Source organism: Lontra canadensis, unplaced genomic scaffold (genome assembly GCF_010015895.1).
Source record: "Lontra canadensis isolate GAN:19392208 unplaced genomic scaffold, GSC_riverotter_1.0 scaffold12, whole genome shotgun sequence".
Classification (NCBI taxonomy): domain Eukaryota; kingdom Metazoa; phylum Chordata; class Mammalia; order Carnivora; family Mustelidae; genus Lontra; species Lontra canadensis.
In genome coordinates, this window is record NW_022631006.1 from 23,386,706 (window position 1) to 23,411,627 (window position 24,922).

General features: G+C 36.6%; 1 protein-coding gene across 5 annotated transcripts in view; it reads right to left on the minus strand.

Moving 5' to 3' along the window:
- The window catches only part of CUNH15orf41 (chromosome unknown C15orf41 homolog), a 274,617-nt gene that overhangs the window by 144,313 nt on the left and 105,382 nt on the right, over nucleotides 1–24,922 (minus strand). For 4 of the 5 annotated variants that reach the window (XM_032856897.1, XM_032856895.1, XM_032856892.1 and 1 more), the window contains 2 exons: nucleotides 22,888–22,953; nucleotides 22,189–22,294 (listed from right to left, as the gene is read on the minus strand). In XM_032856897.1, coding sequence (XP_032712788.1) covers nucleotides 22,189–22,294; nucleotides 22,888–22,953 — 172 coding nt within the window. Of the gene's footprint in view, nucleotides 1–19,831; nucleotides 20,384–22,188; nucleotides 22,295–22,887; nucleotides 22,954–24,922 lie in introns of those variants that run through there. The other variant, XM_032856896.1, reaches the window with a different exon arrangement.

A 24,922-nucleotide genomic window follows, 5' to 3' on the forward strand; every position in this document is an offset into this window, starting at 1 on the left:
TCTGAAAAGCCATTAAACAATTCTACACTTCATACTAAAGAGTCTGAAACTGTAATAATCCTGCATAAAATGGGTGTTTTATAACATTACTCTGATATATTGGCAGTTTCTACAATAGTTTTTATTTAACAGTATTAACATATTTATGCATAAACTAAATGACATTAAATAAGCAAATAAATGTCTAGCAATTTCAACCTTACAAATACTTAGACTGTATAAAGAAATAATTATTTTTAAATCAATCTAAGAAAGAAATACAAGCTGGCATGTCTCTTAACTTTTGCTTTTAGCCGTCCTCCTCTCCCCAACTTTAAAGGATCATTTAACCAGACAGGCAGGTTTTCATTTAATTTAATTTGTGTGGAACTTAAATATTAAGTTGAGTTACTAGGATGGTAAAGCAGTTGATGGCTCTGTCTTTTAAAATCTAATGTTGTACTTTTTAAGGAGAGATATATCGAAAATTCAGAGGATTATAAAATGCTAGTGAAAATTACAAGTATTCAAAAAGAGAAAATGAAACTTTCATATATCTCCATGGTATTCGTACTAAACAAAAAAGTAAATTAACATATATAAGATTGACTTAGTCTTTCCTTGAAACAGCTTTAGCTAATAAAACTTCAAAAAGATCAGTGATGTACAGTTTTTGAAAATCCAAAATATGAATGACTTTAAATGGAACCATATGAAGTGAACGACAGTAAAGTGATCGTAGATAAAATTACCAAACTCAAATGAAATAAATTCAAAAGGAAAAGAATGAAGGGCAATTAAGTACCTATTTTGACAATTCTTAGTGGTCAAGTTTTTAAAAGTATGACATAGGAACCTTAACCTATCTATAGATGAGTGATAAATGAGGCATTTTGTGTCATTACATTCCCATAAATCACTTTCTTTAACTGCTGACGGCTTTTATCAGATCTAACCTTTTCAAGCTTCTATTAGAGTGCTAACATTTTCAACTTTGACACATGTGCAGTTTACAAATTCTGCAGCTGATTAACTCTGGACAGAAGCTCACTGGCATCATTGTCTTCAAGTTGGGTGAAAGCCTTAGGGTCTCAAAAACTCAGACACTTACATTACAGTACAAAAATCTCAATTAAAGTGAGGGGCTGGGCTTTAGAGTCCCTAAGCAATTGTTTTCTGTTTGGAAACAAACACCAGTAAGACTTCATTTTTCACGAAATAGGTGACCTAGAAGATACAAAGAACAGAAAAAGATACAGAAAATCCCTGGGTGATAAGGGTTAATTTCTAACCAAATACATTTTTTATCTCAAAATTTTTTTTGGTAATCAAAAGATACATATTTTTTTCATGTTTCAAGTTTTTATTTAAATTCTAGTTAGTTAGCATATATTGTAATATTAGTTTCAGGAGTAGAATTATGTGATTCATCACAAAAAATATTTTCCAAAAAATAATTGCTACACTTCAGTTCTGACTCAGTCAAAACAAAGAAAACCCAGGATTAATACATTCATGGGGTGAGAAATATGACTACAAATAAGACAGGATTTAAGTGGGACTGTGTAATAATGAAACCATTTTAAAAATGAATTTTGTGGAGAGATAATAAACTAAAATATATAGTTTCACTCTCCTGCAAATGTCAATATTCTAAGCTAAAGGTTGTTTTGGATAATTCAAGAGATCAATTCATTTGAAAAAGAAAAAAATGAAAACTCTTATTCTTCCTACCTTTAAAACAACTGTGTTCCAATTATAAAGACAAAGCATGTAAAAGGTAATGCAATTTCTGCTTAAGCTATTGTTAAAATACCAGATCTCCATGGGATGCCTTTCACATATAAGTTATAACAACTTATTACCAACATGAAACCTTCTAAAGATGTATCACAAGATGAAACTTTAGAATAATCAAAATATTTGCCTGTTAATAATAGAGAAACAAATAAGGCAAATATACATAAGTTGAAATCTTTCACAGTGCAGACAAGAGAAGATCAACACCTCATAGTATTTTTAATTTTAATGGTCCTAATTTCTGAGTACAAGAGTCAAATACAACAGTCAAACTTGACCTTCTGAAGATCTTATGATTAACATAAGACTGTGAAGGCAGATACCATGCGGATTATCAATGTGCTTATATAAATAGCACATACATTTGAGTAGATGTGAGTTTGTTCAGACGAAGATATCAAAGAAACTTGTTTAGAAAATATATTTACACAGACCTTGAAATAAAGCTAAAGTTTAAAAAAATACTGTCTCTGGCAATAATAGCCAGACAGAACAAATCCTTATACTGGTTGTTTGACCACCAGAAGCCCGCTACTTCAAATAGTATTAGTTTTGATAAGAACTACCAGCCATCAAGCCTAAATAATAAAACCTACAGAGACACACTAATGGCACTAAAGTAAAAATGCTCACAGACAGCCTCCTGCGGCAGATTGCCTCTTGTTGATAAATGACAAATCTTAGAAAAATAGTGGGGGAAGGACAACTTTTCTAGCATCCAAACCCACATAGTCTCATAATGTCACCATCTAAGGCCTATCCATGACAAATTAAAAACTTCTTTATTTCACTAATAATGTCACTCATCACAGGAGCTGGGCAGTTACACTTTGACAATTCAGATGTAAATCCTGGGTTGCCTATGAGTATTCATGACAAAGACGTATTTATCATTTAAAACAAAAGGACATGACTTCTTGGTGTTCATATCAAAGACCGGTGATCGATGAGGCCATGCTAATCAAAAGACAGACTAGAAAGAACACAGATGTTTGCTACTTTCATTAAGAAAAGACTATTCCCTCCCCTAAAACTTCCCCAATATGCCTATTTCAAATAGTTTTAAATATATAATTTTAAATAGATATCTAAGAGTTTAAAATTTCCAGCTGTAGCTTCTACAATAAAATCTATTTTTTTTCCCCAACCTCAAATTACAGAAGCAAAATTCCTGAAACCAAAGAAAGATCAAACTACAAGCGAGGAATAATTCTTCAGAGGTAACCCATAGAGGATTTCCACAATTGGTTTTATCCTTCTCAATTGTTATTTTGAATCCAGGAAATGAAGAGAAAGAAAGTCTATCATTCCAAACTTTTATAAATAGCACAACTGTGAGCTGAGATCAATGTGAGGAGCTGAAAAGACAGTAAGTTTAAGATGATTTTGCCATATTTGTTTCTGACCATTATGTCTCTGCTGTTTCAAACGCTCTTTGGCAAGTCGAAAAGCATGTAAAAATTGCCCATGTCCATATTTTGAGGTTTACTTAAAACCTTAAGCACAATTAATGCTGGTGATTTTAGCATGTTTCACCATTTTGGATGAGGCAGACCAAAAATAAGTGTGTCATTAACAACAACAACAACAAAATGATACTTAGAGCTAGAGCTATTGATAGCACTTCTTCCCATTCCACTGATGAAGAGCTACCATCAGGACTGGCTAATAGAAATCCAATTTACAAGGCCCTGCTCATTTGAGTGCCTTTCAAGACGCACAGGATTGGTAACCCTTTAGACTTGCAAACAGATGTCTGCTCTTCCAGGGCAGAATGATTTTAATGTGGTTCCTGGGAAGTCATCAAGACTAGGTCACCTTGAAGATGTGGATAGTAAGGTTAGGGGTGGGGAAAGCCTACTTGGTAGATGATCTGTTTCCTGCCAATTTTCCTTGGCTGCTTTTTAATCCCAGTGAAACACACTTGTTGACAAACTTTTAATAGAGTAGTGTATGACAAACAACACAACACAATATAAAGCCATACTGGGGGAAGAACTACTTTTGCATTAAGAGAATGATTGAGTAGTTTGGTGCCACCAGCTGAAATGCTAGGTAGGCAGAAGTCTCCCCTTCTGGTAGGATCATCTTCCTCTCAAAATGATGGGCACATCAAAATCACATGGTCACTGTACACCTACATCACCTGTGCTTCTTTGTCTAGAAATCCTACGTCACATTAAATGTGCCACTGGTGTTAGGCCAGCAAGGACAGTCATTCCATTTTACACAACTGAGCCGCAACCACCATTTCGTATGACTGAGTTGCATCCATATGTTCACCGGGGTTGACTTTTTGCCAGCTGCAGTAACTAATATATGCCCTACTTATTTATAATGGGGATGTCCACCTTTGTAAGTTTATACTGGCTTCTCACAGAGGGAATTAAGGGTTGACTATATCAGAGAGCGTAACACTCAATATATTAAGAGGTATTTATAGAATAACAAAAATCTTTCACCTTTTGGCCCTTTTATGAAAAATTTACTGAATGCCTAATATATTTAATATTCAGTAGCATGTGAGAATAATTTTTATGCAACTCTGATAGTTAGAAAGATAGATAACTCAATTATTAGATCATCTATCAAAATATTCAGATGTATAAGAGGCTACTAAAAAGATTGATGACTGAGAAAGTCCACTGATTCTCTAGCCATCATATTCATGCATTTGTCCAGACAACATTTTTCGCTGCCTTCACAAGCAAGCTTCATTACCCATCACTCCACTGAAAAGAGTTTATTATGAGGCTGCCATCTTGGCAAGACTATTATTTAGATGATAAATGCTGAGGGGAAAAAAAGTGTGTCTACTTTTTTTTTTTTTTAAGAGAAAAGATGAGCTTTTCTGACAGATAAAACAAACAGCATCTACATTTCTAATTAACTTAAATTTGGCAGATACAAATATAGGTCAGTTAAAGCTATGATGTTATCTTCTGTCTGAATTTTACCCTTAATTTGTAAAATGTAAATTAACTAATTAGAAGAAAAACAGCATGATTAGTGACAAAATGCTTCAGCTGGGTCTTTGCTTCCTGACATTTATGATCAACTATAATGAATTATTGCTTTTTAAAATAATTGATAGCATATATATTTTTTTTCTTACCACAGTGCAAGAAATTTTACTAAGAATGTATAAAAAGAAGGCCAGGAACCTGGCAAAACAACAGAACTTTGTAGTGTACTTTCAGGGGAAAAGATGCATATAGAATGCCATAATATTAGAAGAAACTGGATTAATTTATGCCTGTGTATGTACCTAAGGGTGAATTTGGAGGAAAGAAGTATGTAGAGATTAAGTCACTAATAAGCCCAGTAAATAGACTATCAAAACTTAACCCTTTCCCTCTTATCTCAAGCAGATTTGCTGTGTACTCAAGCAATTAGTGAGAGTGGTGCGTGTGTGTGCACGTGTGTGCGTGTGCACATGCGTGGATCTGCATGCCGGATTAGGGGTTAAAATGTTACTCGGAGAATGGTTAGAAAAGAGAAAAGGATTTGGCTACTTGAGTTTCAGCAGGAAAACCTGTCATCGTTAAGTAGGATTAATCTATGTAATAGTTAAGGAAAAAGAGGTTTTCAACTATTCCTATGTAGATAAAGACTCCACAATGAGAAGTACATCCACAATGTCAGATATAGGTGTCAATGAAAAATTACATAAAATCCTGAAAGGTCGGGCCTGTGGAGGTGGCCCCGCTTTCGAGTATGGCGTGTGTGTGACCAGGCCCTGGGCAGGCAGAGCGGGATCAGGGCTGTCAGTCCTCATAGCACACAAACTTAGAGGTCTAATCTGAATCAGGAATACCAGGAAATTGGAGCTGAAGCTTGTGGAATCCTAGAAAGGAGCTAAACGTGCTTTGTCAGTACTGGGCATTGGTTTCCAGTGACATAACAACATCTGAAAGGGCAGAGAAAATAGAGAAATAATTCAAACAAAGACGTATAGTGATGTCCAGGGTGCTACTGGGGAGTTCAGGTACTCTGCAAAACAGGTGAATAGTTAAACAACTAACTACTGCAAAAATTCAGTCCTAATTTTAGGTTACGTCACTAAAATATTTACTTCGGACAAGCGTACCTTAATTTCATTTAGCAGACAGTTATCACATTTGGAAACAATTTGAAGAAAATACCGGAATACTCCTTTTTTTTCCCAATATTATGACAAATACATAAAAACTTCCACAATTTGCAGAGTGTAGTTTAAATGCTAGGAGAATATTGTCAGACTTATTTTATATTTACTAGTTGTGGAGATGGCAGGAAAACCTTTCTAAATAGCTACTCTTGATGAAAAGCATTTAGCTTACTACTTTCTCTATTTTAGAAATTCATTAATGGTAAACATTTTTTCTTTCATCCTCATCCCCACACCGCTGTAATAGGGTATTAAGAAATAATATGGGTTACTAGTCAAAGTTCCACTTCACAGTAGATAAATCTAACACAGAACATATTTATACAAGACAGAAAATTCTCTTGACAGCTCTCTGGTCTTCACCTAACTCTTCAACCTCTTAACACATGATATTACCTATAAGATAGCTACTTCAAAAGCTCCCTAAGATTTACTTTCATGTACATTAATTTTGCACTTTGGAGGTAATCCTCAAACATCCAAACTCCAATAAATTGTTTCTATCACAAAGATAAAGAAAGATTACAAAATATATTACAGCATAAAGACTTCCTCATTTGTTTCATTTTTCTATTTCGAGGATTAACAATTTCCACTCACATGTATCATTCTGAAAGATGAATTTAATTTCTTTTAATTAAAAGCATTAATAGTTCCCACAAAGATTTTTGGCTTGATGGCCACTGGAGAAAAAAAAGGGCTAGAGAAACTTAAAAAGCAATCATTTTTGTTTACTTAAATTTTTAAATATTTCCGTGTTGAAGGCAGCATTTGGTGTTCATCTGCAAAGGAGGAGAAAGGCAGGAAGGGCAATGCAGTGAGTGTCAGGTACCCTGACCGAACCTGGGTCCCTCAGTACCACAGGAACGTCAGATCCTTTCAGGGTTGTACTGGTGTGTGTCAGAATACGTCAACAAACATCCCACCACGGGAAGGAGAATGACCTTTCAGTTCTGTACGTTTGGGCTGCCGATGGAGCTTTGGGCAGAGGGTATGCATGAATGGTTTTCCAAGCTCCTTGGCAAATGCAACTCCCAAAAGTCTTCTTTCAAGTGTGATTGTTAAAAGCCCTAAGTTTTTACATTTTGGTACAACTTTCTAAACCCATATAACTCATGATGGAAAGTGATATCAGGTTAACCATCAATACTCCACATAATCAGATTCAATGCAACTAGACTAAGATTACTGTACAACGGTTAAATGCAAGAGATGAAGGTTGAGAGTCAATAAATGTAGAAACAATTTTATTCACTCTAACAGTAATTCACTCTAACAGTAACTTATTGTTCATCAGTTCTCTCAACTTAGTTAGCTTCTTTCTCTCTCTGTTCATAAAAAAGGGCATTTCTCTACACTCCTCCGTGAAGACCCACTTTGCCTATTTACTGTGGATGATCCCTGAATCCTACCTATCTCTGAGCCATCACTTGAACTCCTATTCTATAACCCAGTGGCCTTTGGAAATCTCTAAACATCACAACTGAAGTTATCACTAACCTGCATTATTTTCCACTCTCAATTCTTTAACAGCATCATTATTCTCTCTGCACCACCAATATCAACACCTTAAAGTTGTCAGTGTACCACACGTCCCAATATAATCACATTTAGTTCCTTGACAAATTCTGTAAATGCTCTTTGTCTTCTCTGTAATTCTGTATAATCTTCTTCCATTCCCACCCACTGTTATGATTTGGGAATTGATTTTTGATTTGATTATTTTGTTTTGTTTTGATTTTTGTTTTGATTATTTCAATATAGACAATGGTGTGAGCAATTGTGTTTCTATCCCCAACTTCTGGCTTCTGTCTGCTCGAAGCAACATTACCAGAACATCCATCTTAAAGTTAGGTCCTAATTATGCTACTCTTCTATCAAAAAATCTCCCCTTGCTTTCTGGCTCTATGACCGTGATCTGGGCACTTAAACTCTCTATGCCTCACCTTTCTCATGTGAAATGGGGATAAAATACCAGTATCTACCTCATAGGATTCTTATGTGGATCAAAGAGGATAGTACACAGAAGTGCTTAAGCCAGTGCTTAAGCACTGGCTGGTGCTCAGTGCTAGCTATTTTTGTCATCCATGTACATGTTTTGTTTCCCAATTAGATTGAATTAAACTCCTTGAATGCAAGATGAAATTTTGCTTATCTTTGCATGCTCTGAATGCATAATATGCTATCCCTACATCAAGGAACACAATACACATCTATCGAACTTAGTCATATATCTATGCTACTACTGATGGACCATTTTGCTAGAACATGTTGCATTAGGAATATGTAGTAGTAAAGATATTCATTTTACATTATAATAATGAAAGGCAGCTGGAGCTGATCAAAATTTTGGTCTAGTGCCGAGTCAATATGGTTTTACACCTGACCTACGCTCACAACCATTTGACTTCACTTTTACCGCTTTATAATTAATATAGAACACTCTGCAAGTGTTATAGCTGAAGCTGTCTGGGATGACTATGATAGACTCACATCTACATAAGTTGATGAGCTTTATGAATTAAAAAAACTTTTTGCTAAATAAAGGAATTTTGCATTAATTTTGAATTTATGATCACTTGGAATGAGCTATCAGGGATGCTATAGGACTAAATTTAAAATGTGTAGGTGGTGGTGGTTAGCAAAGCTGCCAGTGATAAAGGGAAGAAAATGGCAAGAGGAAAATATAAGGAGAAGTAGGAAGGGGTTAACAGGCTTGTTAACCTTGCTGGCAGAATCCCTGTAAGAAAATAAGGATGAACAAAATGGTAAAACATCTTGATGTTAGTGATTCAGGTAGGAAAGAGAGTAAAACAAGAGAATGGAATACATAAATCATAAGTAGACTAAGAATATAAAGGAGAGAACAAGAAAACAGAAGAGAATCTAATTTGCTTGTGTTAAACGGAATAAGTGGATAAATGGAATTCATAGTAGGAGTTTAGTTTTTATGAGAGTATGACTTTCAGGGTCAATTAGAAATGAGAAGGAAAGGAAGTTTACCATTGTTGTTATGTGTCCACACAGGTTTTTGTTTTATGAGAAGAAGAGTATGAGACATGCAAATTGTATTCATGGCTCATTTTCCATACTCTACATGTGTGAGGAGAATGAGCAAGGGCAAACTAGGGCAACGCAGCCTCATCACCTGTAAGTCACCCATCCCAAGAGATTCTTGAATGATACCAAATATCACAAGATGCTCAGAAATGAGAAAATCTGTCTCTTAAATGTAGAGGAAGAGAAAAGGCATAAATTCCATGAACAGGGCTCTGTCTCACCAAAACACGGCCAGCTTTATATCAGTCCAAGTGGCAGCAGACGCCCTTGGTGAATGCTAATGAAAGATGACTGAAGAAAGCTGCCTTCTAACAACCATACACTTATTATCCAATCTTTGGCCTTGACCATACCAAAGCCTTTCCCTTTGCTGGGCAAAACGTAGTATCTGAAATTCCCATTGCAACTGTAAGGATCCTGGGAGAAAGAGACCTAGAGGTCTGTTTGAGAGACAGAGAGAGAGAGAGAGAGAGAGATCAAAAGGAAGAAACCTGAAGGCTTGCACAATCCTCTCTCATATTCTATTCATAGTTGATGCTTAAGAAAATTTGTGTATAGTAACAATGAAATCCATAACTTAAATATAGCAAATATGCTTACAAGGTTTACACTGAATAAGACAAATTATTTATAATGTGTTGAACTATGTCTTAAAAACCATAATTGAGAGACATCTACTTGGAGCCAAGATGAGGTAACAGGGACTGGATTTATCCTCCTGCTGGAAATAAATAAACAAACGGAATAGATGATGACAGATGATGAGAGCAATGAGGAACAATGATCTCTGAGTGATGGGAAACAAAAAAGGCCGGCCCCCAACTCACTTCTTGGAGAGAATTTTCAGGCTGCAGTGTGAAGATGAAGAACCTAGGGGAGGCTCAGTGGGTCTTTCTGAGTTGAGGAAATAGAGTTGGAAGGATGGGAAGACCAGGCAGTCAGAATCTGTAGGACAGAATACCAGAAGAAAGCTGCATAGAGAGAGAATTCCAAAGAGTATCTGTAGGTCTCTCTTGAGTATATGACAGAATATTGATCAGTACACGTATGACTTGAACATTAATTGATCAATTTGACTGAATTGCCAATTATAGCACAGTCTACTTATAATAGCAGAACAAACTTTCTTTTCAAGTGCACATGGAACACTTACCAAGATAGCCGTAGTCTAGGCCATAAAAGAAATCTAAGTAAATTTTTATAGGATGCAAATTTGTTTCTGACCTCAATGGAATTAAATTAGAAATGAATAATAAGAAGATAATGTGAAAATTTTCAAATATTTGGGAACAAAATGCCCTAAATACATCTACATGGTCTGTGAATTAATGAAGAAATGAAAAGAAAAATTAGAAAGTATTTGGAACAAAATAAATATGAAAACCCTACGTACAAAATTTTGTGGAATACAGCCACTATAGTTCTTTGAGGTAAATTTACAGCACTAAATTACCTATCTCGGAAAAACAGAATGGTTTTGAATCTATAACTTCAGCCTTCTCCCTTAGGAAACTAGAAAAAGAAGAGAAAGTGAAAGTGAAACTAAAGAAAAGGAAAAAATATACAGATTACTTTAGAAATCAATGAAAGAAAAGAAAGAAAAATAGCAACAATCAATTCAACTAAAAATTGGTTCTTTCACAAGGCCATAAAAGTGATAAACCTGCAGGCAGACTGACTGATCTGGTAAGAAGCTACAGTTATCAATATCAGGAATGAAAAAGTTGATATCACTACAGACATATTCTACTGCTATTAGAAGAAAAAGGGGTTATTCTGAGGACGCTTATCTCAATACATCTCTCAATTTAGATGAACAAATTTTTTGAAAGATACAAAGTACTAAAGTCCAGAAAAAAAACCCCAAAACAAAAACAAAAACCAACCTGAATCATCCTTACATCTATTAAACAAGTCAATTTCTAGTTAATAACCTTCCAACAACAACAAAAGTAGGTACAGATGTTTGACTAGGAAATTCTACCTAACAGTTAAGAAAGAAATAACAACAAATTTGCACAAACTTTTCCAGAAAATTGAATAGGAGGGGAAACCTCCTAACTCATACTATGAGTCAGCATTACTCTAATATCAGACAGAGACTTAGCAGGAAAAATAAACCACAGACAAGTATCACTCATAAATGTAAAAGAAAAAGTTCTTAACACATCTTCAACAAATCAAATCCAATGAAACATAAAAAAGATACTTTTTCATGACCAAGTGGAATTTATCCAGGAATGCAAGGTTGGTGTAACATTCAGGACTTGATCACTATAATTCAACCTTTTAATCTATTAATAAAAAAAATAATGCTCATTTGACCATCTTAATTGACACAGAAAAGGATTTGACAAAATCCAACATCCATTTTTGATAAAAATCTCTCAGCAAGCTAGGAATAGTAAGGAGTTTCCTTGACCTGATATAGGACATCTACAAAAACTGATAGCTAATGTTATTTTTAATGTGAAAGATTGGATGCTTTTTCCCCCAGAAAGGCGATGTATGTTGTTTACCACTATTTATACCTTGTATAGGAGATTCTAGCCAGTGCAGTGAAACTATCTGTATTTACAAGTGATATGGATGTCTACACAGAAAATCCTATGGCATCTACCAAAAGAGTAAAGTATTAAAATGAGTTTTAAAGAGTTATAGGATGTAAATCAACATAAAAAGTCAACTGTAGGGGCACCTGGGTGGCTCAGTGCGTTAAGGCTTCTGCCTTCAGCTCAGGTCATGATCCCAGGGTCCTGGGATCAAGCCCCGAATGGGGCTCTCTGCTCAGCAGGGGGCCTGCTTCCTCCTTTCTCTGCCTGCCTCTCTGCCTATTTGTGATCTCTCTGTCAAATAAATAAATAAAATCTTTAAAAAAAAATCAACTGTATTCCTCTATAGTAAAAATGAACAATTGGAGATTAAAACAAAAACGATCACTTCTTTTTTATTTTTATTTATTTATTTATTTATTTTGAGAGAGAGCACACACATGTTGTGCATGAGTAGGGACGAGAGGCAGAAGGAGAGAGAGAATCTTGAGCAGGCTCCACACTCAGCATGAAGCCCAACGTGGGACTCGATCTCACAGCCCTGAGATCATGATCTGAGACAAAACCAAGAGTCAGATGCTTAACTGACTGAGACACCCAGGCACCCCAAGACTATCACTTCTAAAAGAATCAAGCAATATAAAACACATAGGGATCAATCTAATGAAAATGTGAGAGATTTGTACACTGAAAAGTACAGGGCATTTTTATGAAAAATATTAAAAGACCTAAATAAATGGAGAGATACTGTGATCACGGGTCAGAAGACTCAATATTGTTAAGATATAAATTATTATCAAATTGACCTACAAATTCAATGTAATCCCTATCAGAATCCCAATAGACTTTTTTGGGGTGAATTTATAAGATGATTCTAAAATTTATATACTAATGCAAAGGGCCTAGCACAGACAAAAACCACTTTGAAAAAGAAAAATAAAAAGTTTGAGAATTTGTATAGTTTCCAAAAATATAGCTACAGTGATCAAGATGGTAGAGAACTGGTATAGACAAATTGATCAATGGAACAAAATAGAGAATTCAGAAAAAGGCCTACACGTAAACGATCAATTCATTTTTGACAAGTGTGCAAAGGCTATTTAGTTGTCTTTACAACAAATGGTTCTGAAACAACTGCATATCCATTTGCTAGAAAATGAGCTTTGATCCACATATCATACCATATATAAAAAATTAACTGAAAATGGATGCTAGTCCTAAATGTAAATCTAAAATAAATCTTTTTTTTTTTTTTTTTAAGATTTTACTTATTTATTTGACAGAGAGAGAGAGCGAGAGCACACAAGCAGGAAGAGCAGAGGGAGGGGAAGAAGCAGACTCCCTGCTAAGCAGGGAGCCTGATATGGGACTCTATCCCAGGACCTTGGGATCACGACCTGAGCTGAAGGCAGACCCTTAAATGACTGAGCCAACCAGGTACCCTAAAATAAATTTTCTAGAAAAAAAGAGGGGAATCTTTATGATTTTTTTTAAAGATTTTTTTTCAATTTTAAGTAATCTCTACACCCAACATGGAGCTTGAACTCACAACCCCAAGATCAAGAGTCACATGTTTCACTCACTGAGCCAGCCAGGTGCCTCTGCGATTTCTTTAAATCTTTTAATCTTTAAGATTTCCTAGATGTGACATCAAAGGAATAGTCCATAAAATAAAAGTAGGTAAATTATACTTTATTAAAATTAAATTGAAAGCCACTGTTCAGAGAATGAAAAGACAAGTAACAGACTGGGAGACAATATTTCACATTTGATCACATGTCTGATAAAAGACTTCTATCCAGAATATTTTTTTTTTAAACTTCCAAAACACAATATGGAAAGAACTCAAAAAATGAGCCAAAGACTTGAACAGACACTTCTCCAAAGAAGAAAGGTAGCAAACAAGCATGTAAAAAGATTCTCAATGCCACTTGTCATTATAGAAATGGAAATTAAAATCACACTGGGACACTACTACACAACTCTTAGATAGCCTAAAGTTAAAAAGACAGAACATACCAGGTGGTGGGGAAGCTGAGAAACACCTGAAACTGTCAAAGTGCTGGTGGGAATGTAAAATGGTACAGCCGCTTTGGTAAACGGTTTAATCATTTTGCAGAAAGGTCAACATACATTTATTGTTACGTCCCAACCATTTCATTCTGAAGAATTTGGCTAAGAGAAATGAAACCATGTTTTTACATAACTATTCAAGGGAGCTTTATTGCTAACAGCAAGAACTAGAAACAACCTAAATGTCAATTAGTAGGTGAACAGATAAATAATGGTATAGCTATAGCAAAAAACAAACAAACAAAAAAACAAGTGCAAAACAAAACAGTACAAAAAATAAAAAGCAAGCCAAAGTACATGCTTTATGATTCCATTTCCAGAACTGAATCTATAGTGAAGAAAGCCAATTAGTGGTTGCCTAGGTGCAGAGAGAAGTGAAGAAACTGAGAGGAAGGTCTCTAAAGAGGCCCAAGAACTTTAGGGGTGGTAGGTATGTATGTTCAATATCAATATCAATATGATAATTTTTAAAGTTTACATAAACATGTGTCAAAACTTATCAAATTGTATACTTTAAGTATATGCAGTTTATTATGTCAATTACACCTCAATAAAGCTATTTTTAAAACTATTATTTATTAAAACAGACTTGCTTTTTATGTGCAACCAACTGCAATTCAGAAAAAAAAAAAAAAAAACTCCATTTAAAATAAAACATTTCTTAACAAATGTTCCGGGTTTAGTTCTCTTCTGAATTCAGACCAATCTTCGGACAGTTCAGTCAGAATTTCTGAATGTGAACCATATACAAAAGACTTCTCTAATTCTATGGATTTCAAATCCAACAATTCAGGGGTTATTATATTCTGGGTATACTGGTATATATGACAGGCTTTTATAATAACCCTACAGATACATATTTTGAACATAGAATAAGGGCTCTTGAGAAAGCAAGAAGGAATACCTGGCCCATTTTTCGCTAACTTTATGGAGGTAAATATCTAAACCACATGTGCTGGAAAGATTTTAGATCTGCTCGGTGAACCCGTTAACTGAGTAAAGTAGCCGATAAAAACTGATTTTTCACCATGGCTGACATGAACTGCCTGGTGGGACAGAAGGCATACAGGTGTGAATTCAGAGGGAAATCTAGGTTCAGGTCCCATCCCTGCAATTTATGGCCTCAGGCCTTACTATCAGCCTCCTCCATAACAGAGATTGGGTCTCTATACTGCCTGTCATAATGCTTGCTGATCTGAACTTTCATTCCTGAATAAGGCTTTAATCCTCTCATCAACGCTCTGTTTGAAAACAGAAAGGCTACAAACACAAGGGCTGTTTGGCAAATACCTAGCCAAGGCTAGGTAAAGAAGAACTTGACATCAGTACTGCACGTAGATTGGCATGATCACCTAAGGTTTTCAAAAGAAAAGAAAAACTCCCACGGTCCAGGCTCTACCCAACATCAATTAAATCAGTTCCCCAGGGAAAAGACCTGCATCAGTATTTTTAAAATGCCCCTCATGTGATTTCAATACATGGTCAAGTTTGAGAATCATTGACCTACACCCCCGAGCCATTTTAGCATCAGTTTCAATCTGATCTCCGGTATTCTAGAACGAGTCTCAGAAATGGATTCTGTATTCTTGGGGTCCTGACTCTATCCACGTTCCTGGGTCACTTCCTATTGGCAGAATCTCTATTATTCTTCCCTCACTCTCTCTGCATGATCATCATGGCTGTGTTTCCATCTTCAGAATCACTGCCCAGTCATTTGCTTGTTAATTTGGTGGGAGGCAACTTTTCTGAAGCATATGGGACCCATTAATTCTATCACAATGGGTCAGCAGAAGAGTCATCCTTTCAACAATTCTTTGGTCCCCTGATTTTGGAAAACTGGTCAATACACTCTATTCCCCCCACTCTCCCAAATCTTGTGCATGCCTGGAGACTAATCAGATACCATTCTGAGAAACTACAATTCATTAATATTTCTTTGTATGTCTATTTCCTTTCTCTTTAGTCCTTCAACCCATTCCAGTTATTTAACAACGGTCTCTTCATTGTAAATATCACTTAACATAAGGAATATTACTATTCCTTATTCAGTTCTCGAAAATAATTAACAACAGCAGACAATATGAGTTCCTTGGTGGGGAAAATTCTTGCATTTCACATTGCAAATGCAGAAAAATAAATGTTATAAGAATTCATTCTTTTTTTTTTTTTTTTGAAAATTTTATCTATTTATCTGACAGAGATCTCAAGCAGGCAGAGAGGCAGGCAGAGGGAGGGGTGGGGAAGCAGGCTCCCCGCTGAGCAGAGAGCCCAATGTAGGACTCCATCCCAGGACCCTGAGATCATGACCTGAGCTGAAGGCAGAGGCCCTACCCACTGAGCAACCCAAGCACCCCGAAAAACCATTCTTATAAAAGTACTACAGACACAGCAGACAGTTCCTTCATCCTTTTCAAATACTTCGAGGTTATTCCAGCTAATAATAGTGTCAAGTATTTGTCTGGAACAAGGGAACATCAGTATCTCACAACCATCTCCACTCTAAGAGATGGAAAAGCAAATTATTATATTTTACCTTTAGAGAAGTCCTCTCCAGTGCATTTGCTAATTATTAGTCAATCTGTCTCTTGTTGTTGCTGATGACTACTTGTTAGTATACCGGAGCAGAGCCTTCTGAGGCTGTTGTAATTGAAGGTTTGCAAGAGCTTCTATGCTGAGGCACATACTCCAACTTAAGACAGATGTGATCAGCCTTGTTTTTAACAGGACTGAAATAACTAGAAATCTGTGATTTGGCTAATTGCAGGCTTCCAGGAAGTATCTTAATACAGGAAAAACTTTGGCCATCCTCTGAAAAAAATACCTTCTTTGACTCTAACTACTAGGCAGCCCCATTCTAAATGCCTCACCTCTCAAGGCAGCACACACCAGAGAAAGCAATTGCTAAACCATTGAGTAAATAACCAATCTTTAAAATATACTTAGAGGTAAGAACTTAAGTCAAATCAATTCTTGTGGCAGAAGGAATTAGCTTAGCATTGCCTCTAGGAGAGTAGACTCTCTGGAGCCAAAGGTTCAAAATTCTGACATATGGAGCTCAGCTCTTAATCTTTTCAGTGATACATAAATGTGATCAAGACCATATTTCCTCTGGGGCTCATTTCCCCTCAGATCCTAACACCAGTACAAAAAATGACTTTGGAAGATACATGTATTTTCTTCCTTTGATTCTGCTATTTAGAACCATTTAAGAGAGGCTCATGGCCTGGCCCAAAACTTGAGAGGATTCTGCTCTGGGCCCTTCGGGTTGTATCCTAACCCATGGGGTGAGGATTCTGCAGGACCAAGGGGACATCCCACTTGCTGTATATTCCCCCAATCCCTATCTAGGCTACATTCCATGGACCAGGGACCTTAGAACTGATCACCTACTGGCCCCTCCATCAGCCAGGTATTTTACCAGCTTTTGGGCATTTGATGATAGATAAAACATGTAGATAATATGAAACTCAGTATTAACTGGAGGAAGGTGACAAGTAAACAAGAAATTACAATATTTGACACATGTTATGAAATTATTAGCAGAACACAGGAGTGGGTACCAAACCCAAGCTTGGAATGCAGGAAGGTTTCCCAAAGGGATGTCAGCCAAGCTGAGTAGTCCAGGAGGAGTTTATCTGGCAAAGAAGGTAAATAAAAATGTCTACTCAGAAGACCTCTAAATTCCATCAGACAGGGATATACAGAAGAAAGAGATACAGGGGAACTAATATTTGTTGACTGCCAGGCACTTTGAAAGAGCTTTACATGTTTTAAATAACTAATCTTCGTAACCACGTGGTCAAGAAGGTATTACTGACACCATTTTATGGGAGAAAACAAAGACTCGGGGAGCTAAAGTAAGTTGTTCCTGGTCATGGGACTGGAAAGTGGCAAGAACAGGAAAGAACAGGAGAGATTCCCTCCCTTGTTTCAAGGATCACTAAAACGGGAAATCACGTTGAAACTGAACTTGGCCTTGTGCTTGGCAGTCAGTTACTGTGTCGATCCTCTCTGAGAGAAGACGTGTATCTACAAACTGCCCTTCAGCTTCTCATGGAGGCCAGCGTGTGCCCGGAATGGCAGCTGTCAGGGCTGAACTTGCAGCTGATATATCCACATTTGTGACCAGTAGTTGTCGGGCACTGCGCGCGTGCTGCCTAGCTGCTTGTGGAGCTTTGCTCTTTAGGGTCACTTAATATTTTCCTTCAAATAGACCCACCTTATCTCCAAACACTGGAAGTGAGCACAGCGTGTCTGCTCCTACTTCTCTGAAAGGCCACATGTATGTACAGAACCCATGTATGAAACTTGGTCTCAGATTATAGAATTGCTTTTTTCTTTTTCTGTCACCTTCAGTATGAAAAGATACTTAGTAATATAGGTCAAATTGTCAACTCACATTTTGATTAAAGAAGTCAAATGAGAGGGCTTCTGGGGTGTTGATCGTACAAGGAAATATGGTTTCTATACCATTTGTATTTATAGCTCTATGTAAATATGGGATATATAAACACATATATATCTAAATATGTAAGTATTTTCTTTACAGTCATATATATAGCCCTATATAATTTGGGGCTATGTTATGGTCCAAGTGCTGCTTCTCAAAAGTACTCTTTATTTCCTTTAACTCCACAGAAATAGAGACTGTAGAGATCTGAGGCACTCTTTGATCAAAGCTCATACGCGGGATAGGGACTTGCACACTGGAAAGGCAGCTTAATGTTCTGTACTCAAAGTCTTTGACTTCAGGGAAGGTGATGGCATTGCAAAATGTAAATTTTTCTGAGGTTAAATTAAGCCAGGGAAAATTCTTGACGCTTTGATTACAAAGGACTGAGGGGCACACTGCATATAGTAATTAACAATAGCAACGTAAAGCTCTTTAATAGAGGCTTGTATTCAAACAAATTTTTGCTTATATAAGTGTTTATTCTTTCACTCAGATAGGGATAAATATTATGAAGAAAAGTCCAACCCAGTGAGGAGGGAGAGATGACTGAGGTGAGGCCATTTAGACTGAGTGGTCATGGAAGGTATCCCTGAGGAGGGAAATTTGAGTAGACATCTGAATGATATGAGGAGCTCACCATATGGAGACCCAAATGAAGAAAACTCCAAGTAGAAGAATTAGCCAGAGTAAGAGTTCTGAAGTAGAAATAAGCAGTGTAGATTTAAGGAAGACCCAGAAAGCCAGTGTGGCTACAGAAGTATAAGAGAGAGAGGGAGCCTTAGTTGAAGGGGGCTGGTGGGGGCGGGGGGGGGGGGAACAAGTGTGCAGACAAGTAGGGGTAGAGGAGAGCCAGATCATGCAGGGCTCTGAATGTCATGGGAAAGAGTTTGGATTTTATTTGAAATGTGATGGGAAGTCACTGAGGGGTTTTGAGCAGGAAGTGACATAATCTGATTTGTATTTCCCAAGAGTTGCTCTGGCCAGGGTATGAAAAACGGACCACAGGAGTGTAAAGGTTAATGTCTGGAGATCAGTTTGGGAGCTACAGCAACAGTTTAAGAGATGATGACAGACAGTGAGGTGATGGCAGCTAAGAAGGGGATACTGAGGCATGATTTGAGTTATGACAAAGATGGAGCTGAAAGGACTTTCTCGTAGGTTGGTGATATGTTTGGGTTTTTGGGTTGAGTATTTGGGCAAATTGTGGCACTGTTATTTGAGGTGGGGAGGAACTGGGGGAGCCCCGAGCCTGGGGAGGAAAATCAAGGGTTTAGTGTTAGACATGTTAGGTCTCAGATACCTATTGGATATCCAAGAGGAGGTACTGAATGGACAGTTGTATAAACAAATTTGTACTCAGCGGAAATATTAGGGCTGGCAGCAAGAATTAGGAGTTATTATTATAGAGATGGTATAAAAACCATAGTCTCTGATGAAATCTCCAAGAGAGACCCCTGCAAGTGAAAGTGGATAGCAAAGGGAAGTGGGCTGAGCACTGAGTTCCAGGGCTCAGCTCCAGTGTAGAGCTGGGGGGAGGAAAAGCTAGCAAAGCAAACTGAGTATGCTGCTAGGATGGCAGGAAGCAACCCAGAAGAGTATCTCTCAGAATTCAAGAAAAGATGTTTTAATAAAGATGTAGGGTATAATCAACTTTGTCAAAGCTGCTGAAAGGAAGAGTAAGAATATCCACTTACACAAAAAAAGAAAACTTTTGTAGAAACAAACTAAAAATTAAGGGCTCTGTAGTTACTTATGTGAGAAAGTGGGTTTATATAAGGTCATGATTCTACAAATATTAATTGAACAGTCTTAATTATAAAATCCAGCATTTAATCTAAAAATAGTATGACAATTTGATAACAGTGTTTATGATAACTAGAAGCTTATCACACAAATAAAGCAATTAGCCCAAATGCCAACCAGCCAACAGCTTCCTTGAATGGCTACCTACGGGTGGGAGAGATGAGTTCCTCCACTCTGAACAACTTCAGCAACTACTTTGTGAGTTGTGTTGAGGCAAAATATGAAGAGTAGGATACCATACATTCATAAGTAGGCTAAGTTCTCCTGTCAAAATGTCATATCGTTGGTAAGTCCATATCACTATTATAATCAAAATTTTATCTCCAAGTAAATGCCTCCATGTTCCATTTTGAATATCACCACTACTTCCATTTCTTGGCCTCTCTGCAGACATTTGGTAAAACTACTGAATTCTGTGTAGAGTATTTCTTCCTTGGATGACCTGGAACATTCAAAATCCAGGCTGACTTTCCCTTATTGCACAATATACCCTGAATGAATCATGTGCAAGGTCTGGTACATATTCAAAGAACATGGTTACAGAATGTAAACCAATAGTCACGTAAGTAAACACATTAGAATAGAAAAAGTAGCACACAACAAAATAATCTAGAATCCAGTCCAAAGGAAACTGTATTAAATTATCCCTTGCTAAGTCTCCCTCCAGCTGGGTCAATAGTGTGTAGGGGTCCCATGACTGACTAGAGTATTCAGCCTCTAAAATACTGAGGGCTAAGCATATAGCAAGTACTCAATAAATAGTACAGTTGTTTTAGGGGGAAAAAAAAAAACACATGATTTTAGAATTTTCAAGTAAGCTCTACTCTTTAGAATTCCATTTGTAATTGTTTCTTATAAAAGACTTGACCAGTACCAGAGTGGGGGCACTGTCTCCATGCATAATGGTTTTGTTTATTAGTAGAGTTAAAAATGCTTTAGCAACCTAAACTTACACAATTTGATTTTCTTGTCATTGCTTTCCCTATACCATCAAAGATGATGCTTTCTTTACTATTTCAAACTCACAAAATTGCTAAAAATCTAAAATTCAATTTGCCACATTACTGCTAATTTGAATAATGGCTGAATAAAAGATAGGGAACGCTGAAGCAGCATTGATTTCTAAAACATTTTGCACTTTTCTCCTCCATCCCTGTAAAGTAAAGCTCGGATGCTACGCACAATTACACAAGAAAATCAAGAAAGCCATTACATTCAGCATTTTGTCATGATCATTGTTACCATGGCAAAAAGTGGGCTTAGTTTAGCACAGCTGCTACGGACGAGGTCTGCCGGCCTTTTGTAAAGCTGAGTAACAATATAATACCAAATTCTGTAGCCTGTCACTGTTTTGTTTTTTTTTTTGCTCTGTTTTGTTTTTCTGCAGGATAAGACTATTGTGCACAGATGCTGCTGTCTCATTTCTTAATGATCTGGGCCAGTGTCACCTTATTACTGTATTCTTACTGTTGGCCAGTGACTGAAGAACACAGTTAATCTAGACAGGTTACCCCTTGCCCTACCTCCTATCCTAAGGGGAAAAAGTGCATGGTGTGAAAATGTGGCACTTCAATAATAGAAAAAGCCCAAATTTCAACAGTTGTACTATACATGCAAGGGAAAGTGCACGAGTTTGGGAGCGAGAAACACAAACACATGGCGACTAACTGTGTGGCACCTTATTTTCTTTCTGAGAATCGATTATCTTTAAAATGGGGGGAAAGGTAACTTCCTTGTGAGGATTAGCTGAGAGAATATGAAGGCCCAGGCACATGGTGGGAATTTGATAATAAAGCATCCTCCCCTCCAACCTTTTCCCTTAATTGATGAGATTTCCATGCCTTTAGGACTGTTGACCGAAGTTGGTAGGTAAACTGTTTTTCTATTGGAAGGCAAATTTTTTTGATCTTTGATATCATTTGGATACTTCCCTCAGCTAAAGATATGATCTTTTTAAAGGTCTGAGAGTAAGCATAAATTTCACAGCCAAACAATAAAAAGTTAGTGTCAGTATCATAATAGGCACCCCACCTTATTATTCCTATTTTGAGCGCTACCAGTATTATCGCTGTAAAATGGAAAATGAGAGAGAGTATATACTAATTTTGACCGTATGCAGAGATTTTTGGTTTTAAAAAATGAATCCACATTATGAAAGCAGAGAAGTTTAAATTATCTGAAATGAATACATTAATCAAGTCTCGGTATTTACCAGAAACAAAGGCTACTAGCATTTTTACCAGCTAAACAAAATATTTTTTCTAATGAGATTTCAGCTGAGTATCGTTTATCTTAAGAGAAAAATAATGGGACCTTACCTATTCCAGTAGCTCCAGAACTGGTCATGCAGGTAGGCATGGTGGCTACATTCATCACCAAATGAGGCTTTGCTTTCAATCCAGTGAATTATGTGCCCTTCTACGGCTAAGGGACAAAGCATTACTAATACAGAGGAAAGAGAAGGGAAGATTGGAAATACTAAACTCTATCTAGGCCTCTCTGTGCTTCACATTAATGAGCAGAGGCTCGACCCTTGCTGTCGTCGATGGAAGAAATTATAAAAAACACAATACGTTCCTACAAAGACCATTTATGCTATAATCACATCCCTTTCATTTTCATCATTTTCAAAAAGTCCCCCTCCTGTTCTGGCACTGCCTCTGTAAGTGGACAAGTTCTGTGAAAGCAAATCCAAGTGAGCCAGCCTGGCTTTTCAGAGGAACCATGTTTAAAGATTCAGGATTTAGAGAAATGACCTGACAATGGCACCCAAAATGTTTTCCGAAGACATGTTTATTTCTCAAACATAGGTAAACATTTTTAAGGCAGAGATTTCTTCTGAACCTATTATTTTCTGCCATTCTAAAATAATCTTTTCCAATAATTTCACCCATTTAAAGCTAATCTACTCTGGTAACATTTGCTAATATTAACAAAAAGTAAAAAAAAAATAACCTATGGAGAAAACACATCCCCTTTCACTATAAACAAATGCTTAAGAGAGTTTAAGGACTTACCAACTGGAACTTGTAAAATAAAGTCTGGCGTTTTGTCATAACCCTTTGCACGGAGCTGATCTTCATCTATAGGAAGAACAAATACTATTACTTGTACAGTGTTTCATTAACAAGACAGCAATATAATTGCTTTTCTTTCTTAAAAATGTGTAAAAATTACTAATGCAGTCACACATATCTTTCTTATGCATGCACGGCTATGTCAGAATAAATGAACTTTCTTAACAAACCTGAAACATAGATATAAAAATGCCTCTTTGTCCCTTCTGCATTTTTATGTCTTTATTATAAATATCATTAATTCAAGCTGTCATATGCTACCTTTTTTGTAATTGAAAATACTCAAAATAATGAAATATACTTACTGATTAAAAGAAAAGGCTTTCACCACCGTGAATATCACTAATGTTATCAGGCAATACTGACAATTTACAGTCAGGCACAAGCACAGTGGCCTTTACAATTATAAAACAAATGTTTTCATTAAAGCAATTAAGAAAGTTTAGTTTCAATTAGTAAAACTATTCCTATACATAAGAACACAGAAAGGGACAAGGACAATGAGATCACTACAGAGAATTAATTGCCCTGCTTAATTCCTTTGGTATGCTATTGTTTCTGGCATTTACCAGAGTTTTACAACTAGCAATATGTAATTCTGAAAAGCAAACAGGCTTTGATATCTTTTTCTAAGTCTGTTCGATTTCCTGATCCTCTGTAAATATCAATGATCCATTCAGAACGAAAGGAGGCAGGAAACAGGGAGCTTGACAAAGTTGGAAAAAACTAGCAAGGTGCTTGGTTTAAAAAAAAAAAAAATCTTCCAATATTTTCTAAATGCTGTCCTTGACTTCTAATGGCATTACAATGTGATTTCTGAAATGAGGAGTTCTCCATTAGATTTTGGAGTGACCTGGTCATTCAATTCCAGACATGGCTTTCTGTCTTCACCCAACCTCAACTAATGGCCCAACCAAGTAACAAGGAAGGCTGTGTGGTCTCTTAACACCTACTGGGCTGTTGACATTGTCATGCATCCCATTCGCCTTCCTGCATCACCTTTGATTAAAATTAATGGCCCATTCCCAGTGTTGGGTAGCTTATTTCCAATCCATTTGTCAGCCCAAGACAGTGGTTTCATGGCCAATGTTCAGAAACTCTGTTTTAGAACACTCTTGTGTACATCTTGAAAGGTCAGCATTTTAAACGTAAATAACCTTTTAATGACAAGATATATTTAAACTAGATATTTAAATGAAATTTTGTTAAAAGTGGATAAAGTCCTTTATCCAGACGGTAGAGGATTGATGCCAGAATTCAGAACAATCTCCCCTCCTTGAAATATAAAAAAATTTAAGTTAACTATTAAGATAAGGAAATACAAATTTAAATAATTTTACTTGAAAAACAAGAGAATTTGAAAAACCGGAATGCAGATGAACAAGACTGGATCAAATTTCTATGCTCTCAATACACTGGCCACAACGAGAATATTTAAAGGCAAAGACATTTATTAAAAGCAACTTAAGCACCTTGAGCTGATGTTGCCGGTAGCTGATGAACAGTTTTAAAAGCTGGGTTGACATTAAAAAGCAGAGACCAATATTTTATTAAAACTTATCCTAGCTTGATCAACCTTTACAGATGTTAGAATCTGTTTCAGAAAGAAAAATGACTGTTTCTGAGAGCAGCTCAAAACAAAATTTCAAAGGTCACCAAGCTATCCAAATGCACATACTAAAACTCCTTTAAAAGCAGATGTTGCACTCCTCACTGCACCAAAATTACCAACACAATACCTACAATTTAAATTTTGTCACTTACTTAATGTGACACACACACACACACACACACACACACACACACACACACACACAAAAGTTGGGCAGAAAACATCAGGTGAGGCTAAGGAATCTTTCCATCCTTCACTGGAGAACTTCAAAGTATAAACCACATACTTTCTCACTCCACTCTCTCCCCTTACCTCCATCACTCCCTCTCAGTTTGAAGTTGATCCTATAGTAATTGTACCCAA